The sequence below is a fragment of the Neomonachus schauinslandi genome, chromosome 13 (assembly GCF_002201575.2).
Source record: "Neomonachus schauinslandi chromosome 13, ASM220157v2, whole genome shotgun sequence".
NCBI classification, from domain to species: Eukaryota; Metazoa; Chordata; class Mammalia; order Carnivora; family Phocidae; genus Neomonachus; species Neomonachus schauinslandi.
In genome coordinates, this window is record NC_058415.1 from 83655568 (window position 1) to 83673342 (window position 17775).

The 17775-nt window shown below is 36.1% G+C and overlaps 1 protein-coding gene across 3 annotated transcripts in view; it reads right to left on the reverse strand.

The window, feature by feature from the left end:
* Positions 1 to 244: 244 nt before the first annotated feature.
* PPP6C (protein phosphatase 6 catalytic subunit) overlaps positions 245 to 17775 on the reverse strand; it is a 38290-nt gene continuing 20759 nt past the window's right edge. For 2 of the 3 annotated variants that reach the window (XM_021691788.2, XM_044920804.1), the window contains 6 exons: positions 15013 to 15108; positions 8858 to 8923; positions 7606 to 7747; positions 4445 to 4524; positions 4063 to 4272; positions 245 to 2935 (listed from right to left, as the gene is read on the reverse strand). In XM_021691788.2, coding sequence (XP_021547463.1) covers positions 2687 to 2935; positions 4063 to 4272; positions 4445 to 4524; positions 7606 to 7747; positions 8858 to 8923; positions 15013 to 15108 — 843 coding nt within the window. In that variant the 3' untranslated portion in view covers positions 245 to 2686. The remainder of the gene's footprint in view (positions 2936 to 4062; positions 4273 to 4444; positions 4525 to 7605; positions 7748 to 8857; positions 8924 to 15012; positions 15109 to 17775) is intronic. The other variant, XM_021691789.2, reaches the window with a different exon arrangement.

Genomic DNA, 17775 nt, shown 5'->3' on the forward strand with positions numbered 1-17775 from the left:
AACCCAGGGTTTAAGACGTCACAATCTTCCAACAGTTCTGGTCATCCAGATGCAGTAGGAGCTGATGCAGGTTGCATATTAGATGTGCTCTTGATCCAGACTTTTTAGAATCACACCCAAATGAACACATTTAAAGTGGTGCGATATTTCAGGAAAAAGCATTAAACCAATAAAAAGCTAGCCAAGAGCATATCAGGAAAAGGGGAAAGAAAGTAATTGGCAATTAAAAGTAGACAGTTCTCACTAGAGCCTAGGACACTTTATTAGAAACCAAGTATATCATCAGCAAATAAAAATAGTTATTACCCCCATTAATACAACATAAAGGATTTTACATTCAGCCTAGATACAGGGAGTAACAGATCCGCCTGCCTACAAATCTATGACTTGCAAGTATCTTCCACTACATGATTACTCTGTATCGTACATAGCCCTTATTTATTAGAGGGATCCAAATATTCCTTTTAGGCTTACAAAGTCCAATACATTCACTCTCTCTTCCCTTTACATGTCTAATAGTAAAAACTATTTTTTTCATGCAAAAAAGCTGTTATTCCGCTGAAGAGAAAAAAATCAGACAAAATAGAGATGGCAATTAAGGAATGGACAGAAAATTATTGGCACATGCCCAACTAGTGACAAACAAATGTAATACACCATGACTTAAAAATAAAAGTCACATTACAAGGATAACTAAAACAACTACATCATTTTAAGCTAAGGAGTGTCAAATGGGAAGGGGAGGCTGAGGTTGCCGATTTTATTGGTACAACTTAAAAGCAGAGGAGAGCAAGCACTTAAATACAATTTATGGTAACAGAAAAAAACACTGCAGAGAGCCGTTCAAAGACCACACCAAGTTGTCTGCATCATTAATTTCCAGTGTTTCACAATTAGTAAAATACATAGCTACATATCCCTGTAAGATAAAAATACGTTTCCCCCTGAATTACACTGGGGTCAGGGCAGTAACAGAAAGCTACTGACCCAACAGTTCAAGTGTGTGCAGCAAATGTCTTAGCCACTTCTTTCATATAGCTATACAATTAAAAACTAAACAAGGAGCTAGGTGGTTGCAGAAAATAAAAATCAAAATTATTGTGCTCATTTAATAAAAGAAAAACCCTGATGAAAAATTATGTGCCAAGAAGCTTAGACTATAAAGATTTTTATTGCATTTTTAGGTAACCTGGAAGTTCTTATCCTGAAGGGGAAAAGTTGGTTTTCAAAACTACCTGAACAGATACTAAAGTGCTTTATTAATTGGCTGGCTTCACAAAGATTTCCTGGAATGACAAAAATTAATTATAGTAGTAAAGGGATACCAACTATTTCACAAAATAGTAAATTCCAACATCATTTATGACCACAGTCATAAGAGACACTGGAACACTTGTCCTTATTAAGTGGACAGTTGCATATAAAGAACTGATCATCACACCCTTTGGATATTCAAATTACTTACACAAAGCCGAAACATGGTATCACAGACCTTTACAAAATAGGACAATTTGTTTCTTTCTACACTTTTTAAAATTTGCTTCAAATTACAGTTCACAAATACAAGAGTCCTGACTTTTCAACCTTTCCAGTTGCAGTTAAAAAATGAACACTTTCTAAAAGTTAAGGTCAAGTGTTACAGCAAGAGAAGAATGATTCCTATTGAAAAGTACACAGATTTTACTTAATGATACTCATGATAGATTGTAAACTGGATCTATCACATTCTACTCAACTGGTATCAAATGAACATATCAGCATTACAAGTATTAAATGTTTTTCTATTACTATAGAGAATATAAACCAAGACATTAATATGGCAGTTATGTTCTTTAGGCACAGTTTAGTGATTTTTTTTTTTTAAATAAATACTATTGAATTTCAGTTGAAGTTTTAAACTCAATAACCAAAGGGTCAAAAGCTCTGATTGGGGGGGGGGAAAAAGAATAACTTTAAACTAACAATGTAAGCTGTTTAAAATTTCTAACACTTTAACCTATCTGGGTTTTATTTAAGATTACTTTATTAAAAAATACAAGGAATCTGAAAAAAGATCAATACAATTATCTTACTGTACAAAGTCATAAGCTGTAGCAGTTTTAACTAAAATTTAAAAACACAACAAGGAGGGCAGCCCTTTAGACCAATTTATTTTATATCCATTTAAAATATCATTCAACAAAGGACAATGAAGTTTACAGCTGGGACAGGTATACATAACTCGAGGCATCTGCAGTCCATCGTGCCCATTGAATAACAACTTTGCTGCTGAAATTTCTTAAAACTTACCAAACTAAAACAAAAGGCTGAATGATACAAAAGGAGGAGCATTTCGGTGTAGTCTGTTCTGTCAATTGGCTTTTTAAAAAAGAGGAAACACATCCTGTTTCCCCCAGACCAGTAAATAAGCAAGAGCTACATGCAGCAGTGTGAGTATTAAGACATTTCTCAAGTCTTCTCAAATGAGTCCAAGGTGGGGATGGGATGGGGGAGAAAATTGACAGAAAAACATAGCTATAGACACCATAACAAACAATAAATTTAGATAATTTAAAATTAAAAAAAAAGGCAAGAGGCAGCATTTCAGCAGCAAAGTGCTTGATAAAAAGTATATTGTAGAGGGTAATACACAAAAGTTGGGGTAAGAAGAGGGAAGAAAAATGGGTCAGCAGGATGGGCGAAGGCCTCAAAGGAAATACGGCGTCGTCGTTCTGGGAGGAATAACACGTTCTGAATCTGGAACTGCCCGGAATAACTTTGGTTCTCTTGTATTTACATCTTTGAAGACCATGATCGAGGCAATATTTCCACAACGATAGCAGTAATTAGGAGCAGACCATACTGTTACCAGCTTCTCATCAAACATAAATTTATAGCCTTCGTGCACTAGTTGGTGTGCTCTGCAGATGAGTTTTAAGTTGTTGATATGAACAAACTGCAATTTAGAAAGGTTTTGTTAAGTATCTAGCACATTTTTTAAAAATCATGCTATAAATATATATATAATATATATATATATATTATATATATATATGAAAATAATATTTAAATAAAGTATAGGGGTGCCTGGGTGGCTCAGTCAGTTAAGCGCCTGACTCTTGATTTCCACTCAGGTTATGATCTCAGGGTTGTAAGATCGAGCCCCATGTCTGGCTCCACACTGGGCATGGAACCTGCTTAAGATTCTCTCTCTCCCTCTCCCCTCCCCAAATAAATAAATAACATATCTTTTTACTACTAAAGTTCTCATGATTATAGAACCCATTCTACTAGTTATCCCCACTACTTCCAATAAGTTATAGACAAATAGAGCTGCTTCGGCCTAAGTTATAGAAATCACACAGTCACATAATTTATTAGAAGTTTCTGGAAGAAAAGCATTCTATAAACACTATCAGATATGAAACAAAGTTTTTATGGTATAATAAAAAATATATCGCTATCAGTATCATTTACTGAGGGTGCAGTATGATTCTTACAAGAATTCTGAGATTATTCTTCTTTTGTACCTTAAGGAAACAGAGGCTCAGAGAGCATAAATAATTTACCTAAATTATGCTGAACCTAACTCTCTAATTCCATTGTGCTGGATTACGTCCCAATATAAGCTCATCCCTATGTGCGTATATAATGTCTATGTGTGTGTTTTTTTAATTGAAAACAGCTGAACTTCAAAAGTTGGCTTTTCACTATATATATATATCTCAAATCATCATGTTGTACATCTAAAACTAATACATTACACGTCAATCTAAATTGAAAATATATATTAACATTTTCTATGTATATGTGTATATACATATATATAAGTTGCCTATCTTGCCCTTGCTATCGTATTACTTAATTGAAATATTTGAAAAAAGAAAAAACATTTATTTTACACATATTACCAAGTGGATACTGAAGGAGGTGCTTTCATTATGTGATCTCATTTAACCAATAAGGAAAGACCTACATGATAAACTAGATGAGAAACAGAAGGTTGTTATCTATAGCCACAATAGTTCTTTATGTAGTCCATTAGCAACCAACAAACCATTTTTCAAAAAATATTGGCTTTACCTCATTTGTGACCTTTGCGCCAAAAAGCCAACCTGCTCCTCGGGGACTGATTGCCCAAGTATCCACATCTTCAGGATCTGACCAAACCAGATCACAAAATGCTCCTTTATGAGGAATTTCCTGATTCCGCTCAATGGTTCGAATCTGATCCAGTGTTTTGATATCAGGAGATAAACCACCATGAACACACAAAATCTGCTCATCTATTAACTAGCAAAAAGGATAACAGAGTTGAAAGTATAATAATAAACTCAGTCATATCTAAATTCATCAATGAACATTAATGATGTCAATATAATTGAGATGGCAACTAGATAAAAGTATGCAAAGGGTTATTGGCAGGAAAATACTTGAGGTTTTACAAAGATTTACATAAACTTACAGCTGCTACTGTGAGCATGTCAAAAACTTTGGTACAGTATCTCCAGGCATTAGCATTTCCATATTTGGTTTGGCACTCATCTGTGAAAGAAACAGAAGAGTTTCTCATTAATGAAGTTCTAAAGCTGCCAATAAAAATAAAGAATGCATCCAATACTAAAGAAGTTTAACTTAAACTAGGACAGCAAGCTATGACCTGGTAGGTCTTCCACGTAGAGCCATGAAATGAAGGAGACTTATGTTTAACTAGTCTAAGTATGTGGTCCTGCTTTTCATTCCAGAAGTGGCCCTACAAAGCAGTTCAAGTTATTGATCAAAATGCTATGATCAGAAAGAGCTAAATATTAAATTCATATATCCCCAAACAAACGCTTTGGTCTATTATGTTATTCATATGGGACAATTCTATCAAACAGAGAAATTTATTTAATGTGACCACCTTACTCTAGTAGGGTAATCAAACAAATCAGAGGACCCTTAATTATAGGAGCACTGGTGATTCCTATCTCAACATTTCTCAGGCCTAGGTTGTCTCTTCTGAGATTTTCTGCACATTGTGCAATGAAATACTCGAGCTCCAGTAAGTACACCTGCAGTCATCACTGGAGACAGACTGCCAATCAGGCTCTGATATATTCCCAGCTGAACACTTTCTCTGTTGTCTACAATAGTTAATAGGATATACAGCTCTTCTTTCATTAATATCATGGAAGTTCTGTTCTTTGACTTCTTCCTTAATTTATTTATTTATTTATTTTTCTTCTTCCTTAATTTAAAAAAAACCTGACAGGGGCGCCCAGGTGGCTCAGTCATTAAGCGTCTGCCTTCAGCTCAGGTCATGATCTCAGGATCCTGGGATTGAGCCCCGCATCAGGCTCCCTGCTCCACAGGAAGCCTGCTTCTCCCTCTCCCACTCCCCCTGCTTGTGTTCCTGCTCTCGCTGTCTCTCTCTGTCAAATAAATAAAATCTTAAAAAAAAAAAATTTAAAAATAAATAAAAAAACCCTGACATATCACTATTGCCATAAGTACAAATGAAAATGATATAGAAGACTATGGGGTATGATCAATCCTCATGGTTTTCTAAATTACCTCTATGTGTGAAGCAGGATCCTTATGTAAACTTGCCATGAGAGCACTAACACTGGGCTGAGCTTGCAGGCAGGAATCTTCTTTTTCCTCTTTATACATATGCAAAGCATTTGGTTCATAATAACTGCTCAGTATATGTTTATCAGTGTGAACTGAAGGCCCAATATAATAGCTATACATGGACATTTTTACTACTTTATTTATTTTTAAAGCTTTTATTTATTCATTTGAGAGAGAAAGAGAGAGCACAAGCAGGGGAGAGAGGCAGAGGGAGAAACAGACTCCCCGCTGAGCAGGAAGCCCAATGTGGGGCTTGATCCCAGGACCCGGAAATCATGACCCCAGCCAAAGGCAGACGCTCAACCATCTGACCCACCCAGGTGCCCCCATTTTTACTACTTTAAAATCAATGTTAAGTTCCATGATAACTAAAATTATCTCCCGCTTGAGAAGCTAGTAGGCTTCCTTTTATTAAACAAAATAACAGATGAGCACAGCTTGGGAACAAAAGAATTCAATACTAGATGTTATGCTGTTATCATTTTCTTCAGTCAAGGCATCTTGATTAAAATAGTCCTCTTTCCTCTCCCCTTTTATCCCTTTGCCCTACACTGATAAATGTTGGTCAAATTTTGAGGTGTAATTATAACAATCTTAGAGCCAGTTGCTTTTACTAAGCTAACACCACAGTACGTACTATCCAAACTATTGACTATTTTTGCAAAAGAATCAAAAAACTTTGATTTTAAATGGTACTTGATATTTTGTGAATGAAAATCAAAAGTAACTTGTAAAAAGGAGACAAATATTAGCGATCTAACTTTTCAATTACTATAAACAGTTATATAAATCATAAATTATCAAAATTTCTCAATTTAGTAATTGATAATGGCTTACAAATTGAAGAGTAAGAGTTTAGATTATCTTTATTATGACAGAAAAGAATCCAAAATATAAAATTTAAAATTAAAGTGTTATGAGATTAATATTTTCAAATATCTCAATATCTGCCTTAATTATGCTTAAGGAAAATTCATGTTAATAATCTCAACAGTTCTGCCATCTCCTTCAAAGAGCTTCCTAACCTCATTTTTTCCCCCAACCTCATTTTTTAAAACTTTAAGCCATATAAAAGTTTTATAGAAGCAGATATTTTGCTTTTAAAGGTTAAGTTTCGTTTCTGACCCCTGAGGTCCTAGCATTCTCTGGATGGAGCAGATAGATAGATAATTATATATATTATACACATATAATATTATACATATGTAAAAGGATATTCATTCAGCTATGTGTATAACAGCAACTTAAAAACAATTCCAGGGCGCCTGGGTGGCTCAGTTGGTTAAGCGACTGCCTTCAGCTCAGGTCATGATCCTGGAGTCCCTGGATCGAGTCCCGCATTGGGCTCCCTGCTCGGCAGGGAGTCTGCTTCTCCCTCTGACCCTCCCCCCTCTCATGCTCTCTCTCTCTCTCTCATTCTCTCTCTCAAATAAATAAAATCTTTAAAAAAAAAAAAAATTCCAACGTCCAATGTTAAAGATACTGGTTTAATCAATTATAGTACAACCATACAGCATAATACAATGCAGCTATAAAAATAATGTCAATGAAGTAAAGAACGGCTGGTAGCATTAAGTGAAAAAAGCAGGTATGTGCACACACAAATATGTTCACAAATACACACACGTACATATACATATATATTTCTCAAACTTTCAAATGCAGAACATTCACCTTCAGCAGATTCTAGGATTCCCACCCCAAGAGGTTTTCAGTGGGGCCCAGCAATGTAATTTTTAACAAGCACCCCTGATGATTCATTTGAGCTAAACTGAGGGCTACACTTTGAGGCAATGATCTAGGACAATGTACACCAAAAGTTAAGAACAGTTCTCTCTCCATGGTAAGGTTCTCAATTGATTGGGGGAACAAGAGTTAAAGGTCGAGAAAGTGGAAAAAGATGATCTGTATTTCTAATTTTACTATAAAGCACATGTATGACTTGTATGGCTTTTCTCCCAAAGAGGAAAGTAAAACAATATTCAGAATCAGAGAAATAGAAAGTCTTACCATAAAATCCATACACTTGTGTTATCTGTCTACTCTCATGATTTCCTCGCAAAAGTGTAATACGATCAGGCCATTTAGCCTTTAGTGCAAGAAGGTAAGTGAAGGTCTCCAAACTATAGTAACCTCTGTCTACAAAATCACCCTGTAGAGTAAAAGTTTAGAAGTTAGAAACAATACAATAGCAACAATATTTTTTAAAATTATACCAAAGTGTGCAAACTCAGAGACACGACCAAAAATAACAAAAACGAAGAGTCACATGTTGAATTACTTGGAAATTGGGTTTTAACAAAAAACTCAAAGTAAATAAGCGGTCTCTACTAAATGTGCTAGTCTTATGATTCAGGAGGCCTACAGGAACCTGCTGTGCAATTCTCTCAAGGATCTTCCCTGCAAAGTCATCATTTTTCCAATTCTCTATTACCTACATTAGCAGATGTTTCTAAAAGGTCATATGAGAATCAAAAATTTAAAAATGAATTTCAAAAATCACTTTATTATTTTTTAATATTTATTTAAGCAATCTCTACACCCAACATGGGGCTCAAACTCACGACCCCGAGATCAAGAGTTGCATGCTCTTCTGACTAAGCCGCCAGGCGCCCCCAAAATCACCTTAACTACATCAGAAAAACTATCAACTTGAAGAAATAGTGTTTTTGTAAAAGCAGATACCATAATTATAACAGTGTTCTAAGTTCAGCTGTGTATTTAACAACTGCATGTGAAGTCATACTATTTACACTTCCCATTAATGTTTTACTTGGGACAATGTTAGATCAATAGGAAAACAGCTAAAAGAATAGGAAAATGACCCAGAAATCTTTAGAAGGAAGGAAAATGATAGGATTTAGAAAAAATTCAACAGTAACATTACATTCCAAAAGCAAAGTAAGCAAATATGTGCATCTATTCATCAATCCACAGATTGATAACAGATGAAAATGAATGCTCAAAAAAAGTGTGATAAAATAACAGTAAATTGAAGATCTGTGCCTTAAAGTTGGGTGGTTCTGGACTATTTTTCTGCCAACCATTACTTAGGGCTACAACCCAGTCCTATGCATATGGCAATTTACTAAAGCAATTATTTTCAACTAGACAACATGGCAAAATGTAAAAAAGTATCACATCGCCTTTTCATATAATTAGTGAATGTCACATGACAATGAAATTATTATGTAATGTACATGTAATAAGTCAGACCCTTTCCATTTTAAATAAGTATGTGGTATCATTGGGGTTTACATACCATAAATATGTAGTTTGTGTCAGGAACCTGACCTCCAGTTCTGAATAGTTCACAAAGGTCATAAAACTATAAAAGAAAGGCAATATATGCTGATTACAAATTCCTGTGAAGGAGTAAAATAATAAAACTGAGAGCGAAATGTGTAAAGAAGCATGTAATTAAGAAGCCCTCAAATACTGACATTTATAAAAAGAAATAAAGTGTAAGCAAAACTGCCAAGCACACAGCTCTCAAGTCTAAAAAAAGCACTAAAATAAATCTCACAATTACCAGTAGAGTCATTCCTAGATCATTAATGTTATAGGCCTTCCCCCTCAAATTTCTTTCATTTTATCCTGTCATCTAGAATTTTTTAAGTAATCTCTATGCCCAACGTGGGGCTTGAACTCACAACCGCAAGATCAAGAGTCACACACTCCACCAACTGAGTCAGCCAGGTGCCCCACCATTTGAGAATTTGAAATAACTGATCAGTTATCTAACTTGTTAATAAGCTAACCTAACCACCCCACTCCATACTCAGCATCTATTTTAATGAGACAAAAGATAAGGAAACGAGTAGATAAGAATTTTTTTTGAATGAATTTACATGACACTTCACAGCATCATGTAGTGCTGCACATCAACCTACCTTCCCACACTCTACTTTGAAGATGTATACCCTCAGGCTCTTTAGCTGTGGAGTGTCTTCTCAATAATCAGTAAAAAAGAATTGTATATTTCATCATATTCTATTTCACTGAAAATTGGTAACTGACAAATTGTACATGTGGTAATCTCAGTCAACTAGATTATCTTAATCCTAATTCCTAAAGAAAACTTCAGTTTTTCTAAGAAAGGATTTTGGATTAAAGGAATTTACTATAATATATTGTACCAAGTACAGCTAATCATTTCCTACACAGTTATCTTTTACACTTGAAAATAAAATTATTAAATTTCTAACACTTAAAAAGGTGGTCACCATGAACAAAATTGAAATTTAAATGTTAACTACTAAAAGAAATAAAGAACTACCCTTTATAACAGTATTTCAGAAGTCTGAAGTTGTTCCTTGCTTAGAGTTAAAAAAAAAAAAAACTTTAGAAAGTTTAAAAAAAATTTTCCTTATCTTCTTAAAATTAGCAAGGAAATAAATGAAACAGTGTTCAATTTCAGTCAAGTGGTAGACGATTATTTGTCCAACGTATTTGCTGTCCATTTCTACCATGTGGAGCCCTTCCCTTTGAAGGTATATTTCTCAGGGCACCTGGGTGCTCAGTCGGTTGACTGTCCAACTCTTGGTTTTGACTCAGGTCCTGATCCCAGGGTTGTGGGATTGAGCCCCGCATGCGGCTGAGTCTGCTTGGGATTCTCTCTCCTTCTCTCTCTGCCCCACCCCCTCCAGAGGCTCTCTCTAAAATAAATAAATAAATCTTTATAAAAAAAGTACACTTCTCTATTCCCATCCCACAGATGTATATATGATGCATGTATATATCATTTACATAGCATATATGTTTATATATATACACACAGCATGAGCAATAAAAATATGTGTGTGTGTTACTCTGGCTTAGTAATTCCACGTCTGTGACTATATCCTAAGGGCAAAAATAAATAAATAAATAAATACATAAATAAATAAGTAAATGCTGTGTGAATATATAGAAAATGTGTTACAACATCATTTCTAATAATAAAAGAAACAACCTTCATGACTAACATAAGAGACTATTTTAATAAAGTATGATCTACCAAGTCAAGACTTGGACCAATCATGAATAATGATTATAATGGAAACTATGTAGCAAAATGGAAAAATGATTAGGGAAAAGAATGGAACACAAAACTATAACTATAATAAACTACACAATTTTACTATGTATACACACAGAGTCAGAAAGGGAACATTTAAGTTTCATGAAGCAGTTGCTTTTGTAAAGGTATGGTGGAAGAGTGAGCATCCTTAAACTTTTCTATTGATAGTTACAGAAATATGTTCTTAAATAAAAATGTTGTAAGTTTCCATTTATCCTATATATATTTAATAGATGATCAAATATTCTGCTTCAGGGACCCAACAGTTCCTACTCCATAATGGAAGTTTTTTCCAAAATTCTTTAACATAATAAACATTTACTGAGAACATGTGCAGACAACTAAGCTCATCCTACATTACTGGAAGCTCACCTCATCATTTCACAAATAATTTCTACCACCTACTATACGTTTTCCACATCATGGACACTCTTTAAGTCTCATTTTATTTTTTTAAAAGATTTATTTATTTATTTTTAGAGAGAGAGACAGCGTGCACATGAGCGTGGGGAGGAGCAGAGAGAAAGGGAGAGAAGCAGACTCCATCCTGGGTGCAGAGCCCAACATGGGGCTCGATCTCACGACCCTAAGATCATGACCTGAGTTGAAACCAAGAGCTGGGCACTTAACCGACTGAGCCACCCAGACACCCCTGTAAATCTCATTTTAAAATAAAAGCAATCCTGAGGGGCGCCTGGGTGGGTCAGTTGTTAAGCGTCTGCCTTCAGCTCGGGTCATGATCCCAGGGTCCTGGGATCGAGCCCCACATGGGGCTCTCTGCTCAGCGGGAAGCCTGCTTCTCCCTCTCTCACTCCCCCTGCTTGTGTTCCCTCTCTCGCGGTCTCGCTGTCAAATAAATAAATGAAATATTAAAAAAAAAAAAAAAAAAGCAATCCTGAGAAGTGGATTTTATTCCATCAATAGAGACAAGGAAACAGTTGGCTAGCTCAGTAGTTTTTAAACTTTTTAGTTTCAGGACCTATTCATAGTCTTAAAACTTACAGGTGCCCAAAAACCTTTTGCTTATATAATTTATATCAGTTGCTACTGACCATATTGGAAATTAAAACTAGTCATTTTAATATTTAATTTTTTAAATCAGTAACAACTCATTAAATAGTAAGATATACATATTTCTAATGAAAAATAAACAAGGTTTTCAAAAATAAATCTAATGTCTGGCTAAACTGAATATGGCTATATTTTCATAATCTGCCTCTGCATTAATCTGCTGGGATATAGTGATGAAAGTATATGAAGAAAATCCAGCTTCACACAAGTGTATTTTACAAAAAGGAAGACTATTTTAATAATCTTTAGAGATAATGGTGCATATTCTTTTAATATATCAACACTTGATAAATGATCTTTTTCCTATTCCGTTAGTAGGTCTAACACTCTCAGTGGCTAACACAATGGTCATTTGGAAAACAGAAATGATATTTCATTATACATCACCAAAAAACTGTATTTGTTACTATCACCACCAACAGAAAAGTCCTTAAACATCAGAAGCTGACACTCTGCCATCAAGATGGTGGGCTCAAATTTTCTAAAATTCTCATTATTTGAAAACTCAAATTTTGTCACTGGCAATAAATAACTGTCAATTGTTTTCCTTGAAGTGACTGGCTCATTCCTTCACTGTTGCAAAGATGGTTGCCAAATACCCATAGCTTGTCATTCATTATCTCAAGTAAAAATAGTGTTCCATAAAAAGAGAAGCTACTTCAGCTTGTGACACAAAAAACTACACAACTATTTTCCTTGAGCAAACCATCTTTCCTTGGTATGCAGCAGATATGCTCTATGCATACTTCCCGTTTCCATCATAGGACTATTCAAAAGATGTATGAACTCAAGGGTTAAGAATTACAATTAATATTACTGCTTCATCAAGGGCATTCTTTGTGATCATGGTATCTCCCCTCCAGGTCAGTATCATCAAGGACATCCTTAAGTGATACTGGCATTTTATTTTACTGTGCATGCATGTTGGTGAAGAATACACTAACAATGAGCACAGTCTGGTGCTACTCCCTTGATTTCTGCTGAGATACCTGCAGTTTTACCCTCAATTGATTTTGTACCACCTTACAGACCTTCAAAGGTCCACAGGCCATACCTAAAAAACTTGTGACCTAGCCGAAGTGACTTCTTGAACAGTTAATGTGTAGCCAAGCCAGGACTTAAACCAAGCTCTGACAATGAAGTCCACAATCTCCTCACTAGCTTACACTGTTTCAATGCTTCTCAGCACTTTATGCTTGCCAAAATTTTTTAATGAGTTTATTTATACTCATAATCCAATCTTACAATGCCAGAACTGGCCCAAGGAGAAGACAACTCTACAAATCCCAAAGGATATATCGTACATACATTTGGAAGCTCCAAAAGTCCCATGCTTTTGATTAGCAAGTGATATAAAGGGTCAAGTATAAGAGAAACAATGTTCAATTTGGTGGTAGTCTTAAGATGGGCTTACACCTGAAACTAATGTAACCCATTGTATACCAACTATACTTCAATAAAAAAAATTAAAAATAACATGGACACCAGCACCAAAGTTAAGTTTCAAATCTCAACTATGTCCCTTAGTAGCTGTGTGAGTTTGGGCTAATTCTTCCATCTTTCAGTCTAAGTTTCCTTTTCTACAAAATAATCCAATCTTACAGGACTCTTGAAAAAATATGACATGGAATATGTGAAAAAGCACTTTGCTAACCTTCAAAACACAAGAAGATGTTAGCTAGAATTGTACATTTGACTGAAGGTGTATATATACTACAAAAGTAAAATTTTATTATTTTAATTAATTTTAGTAGTTTGAAGTTGTCTCTAATTTCCTGACCTTTGATCATGGCTGTAAATTACATACTAAAAAGTGGCTGTAAATTATGTACTAGAAAGTCCTGATAACACAGGTAATCCATCAATTTTAATATTATAATCAGGGGAAAACATTACTTGATTTATTTCAGCACTCAGGAACGTGTTATGGCATGCTTATATTAGTATCATTTATCTTAGCAAAAATACAAATGTTTATTATATTTTTGCAGAGAACTTATATGGAAATTTTAAGAAATGCACTCCTAAAGTCTACTCTAGAGAACTAAGATTTTAAAAGATCTGAGATGGAGGCCTAAGTGGCACAGTCATTTAAGCGTCCAATTCTTGGTTTCAACTCAGGACTCGATCTCATGATTTGAGATCGAGCCCCGCCTAAGCTCCGTGTTCAGCACCAAGTCGGCCTGAGTTCTCCCTCCCTTTCCCTCTGCCTCTTCCCACCCCTCCCCCCCACCTCACATAAATAAATAAATCTTTCAACAGATCAGAGATGACATAATGGGCTCTCTATTTAGAAGCTGATAACATGCAAATGCCAGATTTATTATGACCTCAACTACCCAGAGAACAAATTGAAAACCAAAAAAGAAAACAGCCCTCTAAAGTGGTCAAAATAGAACTTAATTCACGGAGCAGCCTTCAATCACAACCAATTTACACACATTTCTGCTCCTTTAGGCAGTCATTCAAGGCAGGGAAATGGCACAGATGACAGCAAGTCCTGCTGGCATTGATAAATATATTGTTTACAATATATGTCTTATAGCCACAACTCCATTGTATGCATACAGCAGACTGAGTGAGTGTTCTGTTCAGCTTTCATTCCCCGTTATAAAAACACACACACACACACACACACACAAAACACCTCTACAAATACACAGAGGGTTTCCAACCAGGCTACACACTGACATAAGAGTCTAAAGATGAGGTATACTCCTCCTGCCACGGTCTTCAAACTCTTAAAAACAAAAACCCAGCAGATGAAAAAACAAGACTAACCTTTCTCCAATTCTAGCAGTGACTTGCTGTAAAATCATGCACCAACAATTTTATCTTTCTGAACCTTTGTTATTCTCATTCCCACTAAGGAAATGATACATTTTCAATAAAATGTGACAAGTGAATAGAATGAATAAACAGAAATGAATAGAATAGAAAATAGAATAGAAAATTAGCACCTAAAACCAAAGCACCGCCTGTTAATCACAATCACTGTGAGCTGTCCACATTTATTTTCTCTCTCCCCTTTCACAGAGCAATAATGCTGCATTCTATCCACTTTGCAAGTATAATTTCAACAAACTCCATGAATAATTTGACCACTGCTTTTACTCACTGTAATAGTAACCAGGAATCATTAGTGTCACACAGACTGAGGCAATCTATCAAATGACCAGCTGTTTTTGTTTCTTGTTTTTCTGGTGGCTTTTTTGCAGCATAAGTGGAAACACACATGGACTATGGACAGTACAAAAGCTAAAAATCTGCTCATGAAATTTTACCTGTCCGTGTATGTCTCCACACACTGTTACTGGTGTCGATACTGGCTGGACATTTGACTCTTCTAAGAGGAGGTCACAAACATAGTCACATAGCCGCTGTAAGAAGAGAAAATAAAATGCAACCTTTCACTACAATATTAAAACTAAGGATCAAATGCAAAAGAGACAAGAACTAATACATATATTGTTTCATAGGAAAGGAAACTACCCTTTAACGATTCTGTGGTTTGATTCGTCAGCTTCCACCTTCATCTCATAATGCCTGAGAATGATACAACAGCTATTCCAAAATGCAAACTCCCTGGCCACACAGACAATAGGTTCTAGAAAACAGCTTTAAAGAAACTGTAAAATGATAACTTTTCACCAGCAAATGTAAGAGTAAATAATTTTAATAGGAAAAGGTTTTTATCTACTAATTTTTAAAGTAAATTGCAGGGCACCAGGGTGGCACAGTCAGCAGAGCACCCGACTCTTGGTTTTGGCTCAGGTCATGATTTCACGGTTGGGAGATCAGACCCTGCAGCAGGCTCCATGCTCAGCACGGAGTCGGCTTGGGTTTCTCTCTCCTTCTCCCTCTGCCCCTCCTCCTCCCACCTCTAAAATGAATTAATGAATCTTTAAATAAATAAATAAATACAGTAAACTGCAAACCATGCACTTACCATATGACCTAACAACTGCACTCTTAGCAATGAAAATTTATGCCACATAAAAATCTGTGCACAAATGTCCACAGAAGCTTAATTCGTAACAGCCAAAAACTGGAAATAAGTTGGTGTCCTTCAACAAGTGAATAGTTAAACCAATTGTGGTATATTTATCCCATGGAATACTATTCAGCAATAACAAGAAACTACTGACACACCTGGATGAATCTCAAGAGGTTTATGCTGAGTGAGAAAAAAAACCTATCCCAAAGGTTACATACTGTATGATTCCATTTATATAACATTCTTGAAATAACAAATTTATAGAAATGGAGACCAGGGGTGCCTGGGTGGCTCAGTCGGTCTGCCTTCGGCTCAGGTCATGATCCCAGGGTCCTGGGATTGAGCTCTGCATCAGGTTCCCTGCCCCGTGGGAAGCCTGCTTCTCCCTCTCCCAGTCCCCCTGCTTGTGTTCTCCCTCTCACTGTGTCCTCTCTCTGTCAAATTAATAAATAAAATCTTAAAAAAGAAAGGAAGGAAGGAAGGAAGGAAGGAAGGAAGGAAGGAAGGAAGAAAAAAGAAGAAAGAAAGAAAGAAAGAAAGAAAGAAAGAAAGAAAAAGAAATGGAGACCACCTTAGTGGTTGCCAGGGGTCCAGAAATTAGGGGTGGCAGGAAGGAAGTGGGTATGGTTATAAAAGGACAAAATGAGGAATTCTTGTGGTAATGGAAGTATCTTGAATATGGTATTGGATACATAAAACTACAGATGTAATAAAATTGCAGAGAAATAAATACACACACACAAATGAGTACAAGTAAAACTGGAGAAATCTGAACAAGATCATGGGTTGTATCAATGTCAATATCCTGGTTCTGGTATTTTTACTATAGTTCTACATGACCTTACTACGTAAAACTGAATGAAGGGTACATGGGATCTCTCAGTATTACTTCTTATAACTACAAATAAGTCCAGTTATCTCAAAATTAAAAGATTAAAATTAATTAATTACAAATGTAAACCTAAAATTGAGGCGTCAACCCTACTTTAAAAAAAAAACTCTAAGTGTTTGCATTTAAAAAATATTTATCCTCTGAAAACACTCATATCAAAAGATTTCGTAGAAGGAAAATGATTCTCACAACAGTGCAGTGGAGAAGGAAGTGTACAGTCCTGCTGCACATGGAGAACTGGGGGAGAACCTACCTTCCATCTGAGACTGATTTATAGTACAGTCAGAGGCCCTACCAGATTTTATAATAGGTCGGCCAAGAAAGGAGAAATTAAACTACACAAGCATTAAAAAAAATTTAAAAATAAAAATTAGTTGATTAATTAAAAAGGGGCACCTTGCTGGCTTCTCAGGGTCATGAGTTCAAGCCCCACGTTGGATGTAGAGCTTACTTAAAGACAACAACTATACAAGCATAATGAAATGATTAAGAAATCGAAGAGCTTCCTAGGGGGCGCGGTTGGTTAAGCCTCCAACTCCTGGTTTCGCCTCAGGTCATGACCTCAAGGTTGTGGGATTTGCCCCACATCAGGCTCCATGCTCAGCATGGAGTCGCTTGTCCCTCTCCCTCTGCTCCTCCCCAACTCGTGTGCACATGCTCTCTCACTCTTCTCTCTCTCTTTCTCTCTCAAATAAAGTCTTAAGAAAAAATTAAGAAATCCGGGCGCCTGGGTGGCTCAGTTGGTTGGGCGACTGCCTTCGGCTCAGGTCATGATCTTGGAGTCCCTGGATCGAGTCCCGCTTCGGGCTCCCTGCTTGTCAGGGAGTCTGCTTTTCCCTCTGACCCTCCCCCCTCTCATGTGCTTTCTCTCTCTCTCTCTCTCAAATAAATAAATTTAAAAAAAAAAAGAAAAAATTAAGAAATCTAAATGCTAGGGATGCCTGGCTGGCTCAGTTGGTAGAGCATGCGACTCTAGAACTTGGGGTTGTAGGTATGAACCTCACATTGGGTGTAGAGATTACTTTAAAAAATAAATAAATAAATAAAAATCTAAAAGCTATAATTTAGGGTGCCTGGGTGGCTCAGGTCATGATCTCAGGGTCCTGGGATCGAGCCCCGCGACGGGCTCCCTGCTCAGCAGGAAGCCTGCTTCTCCCT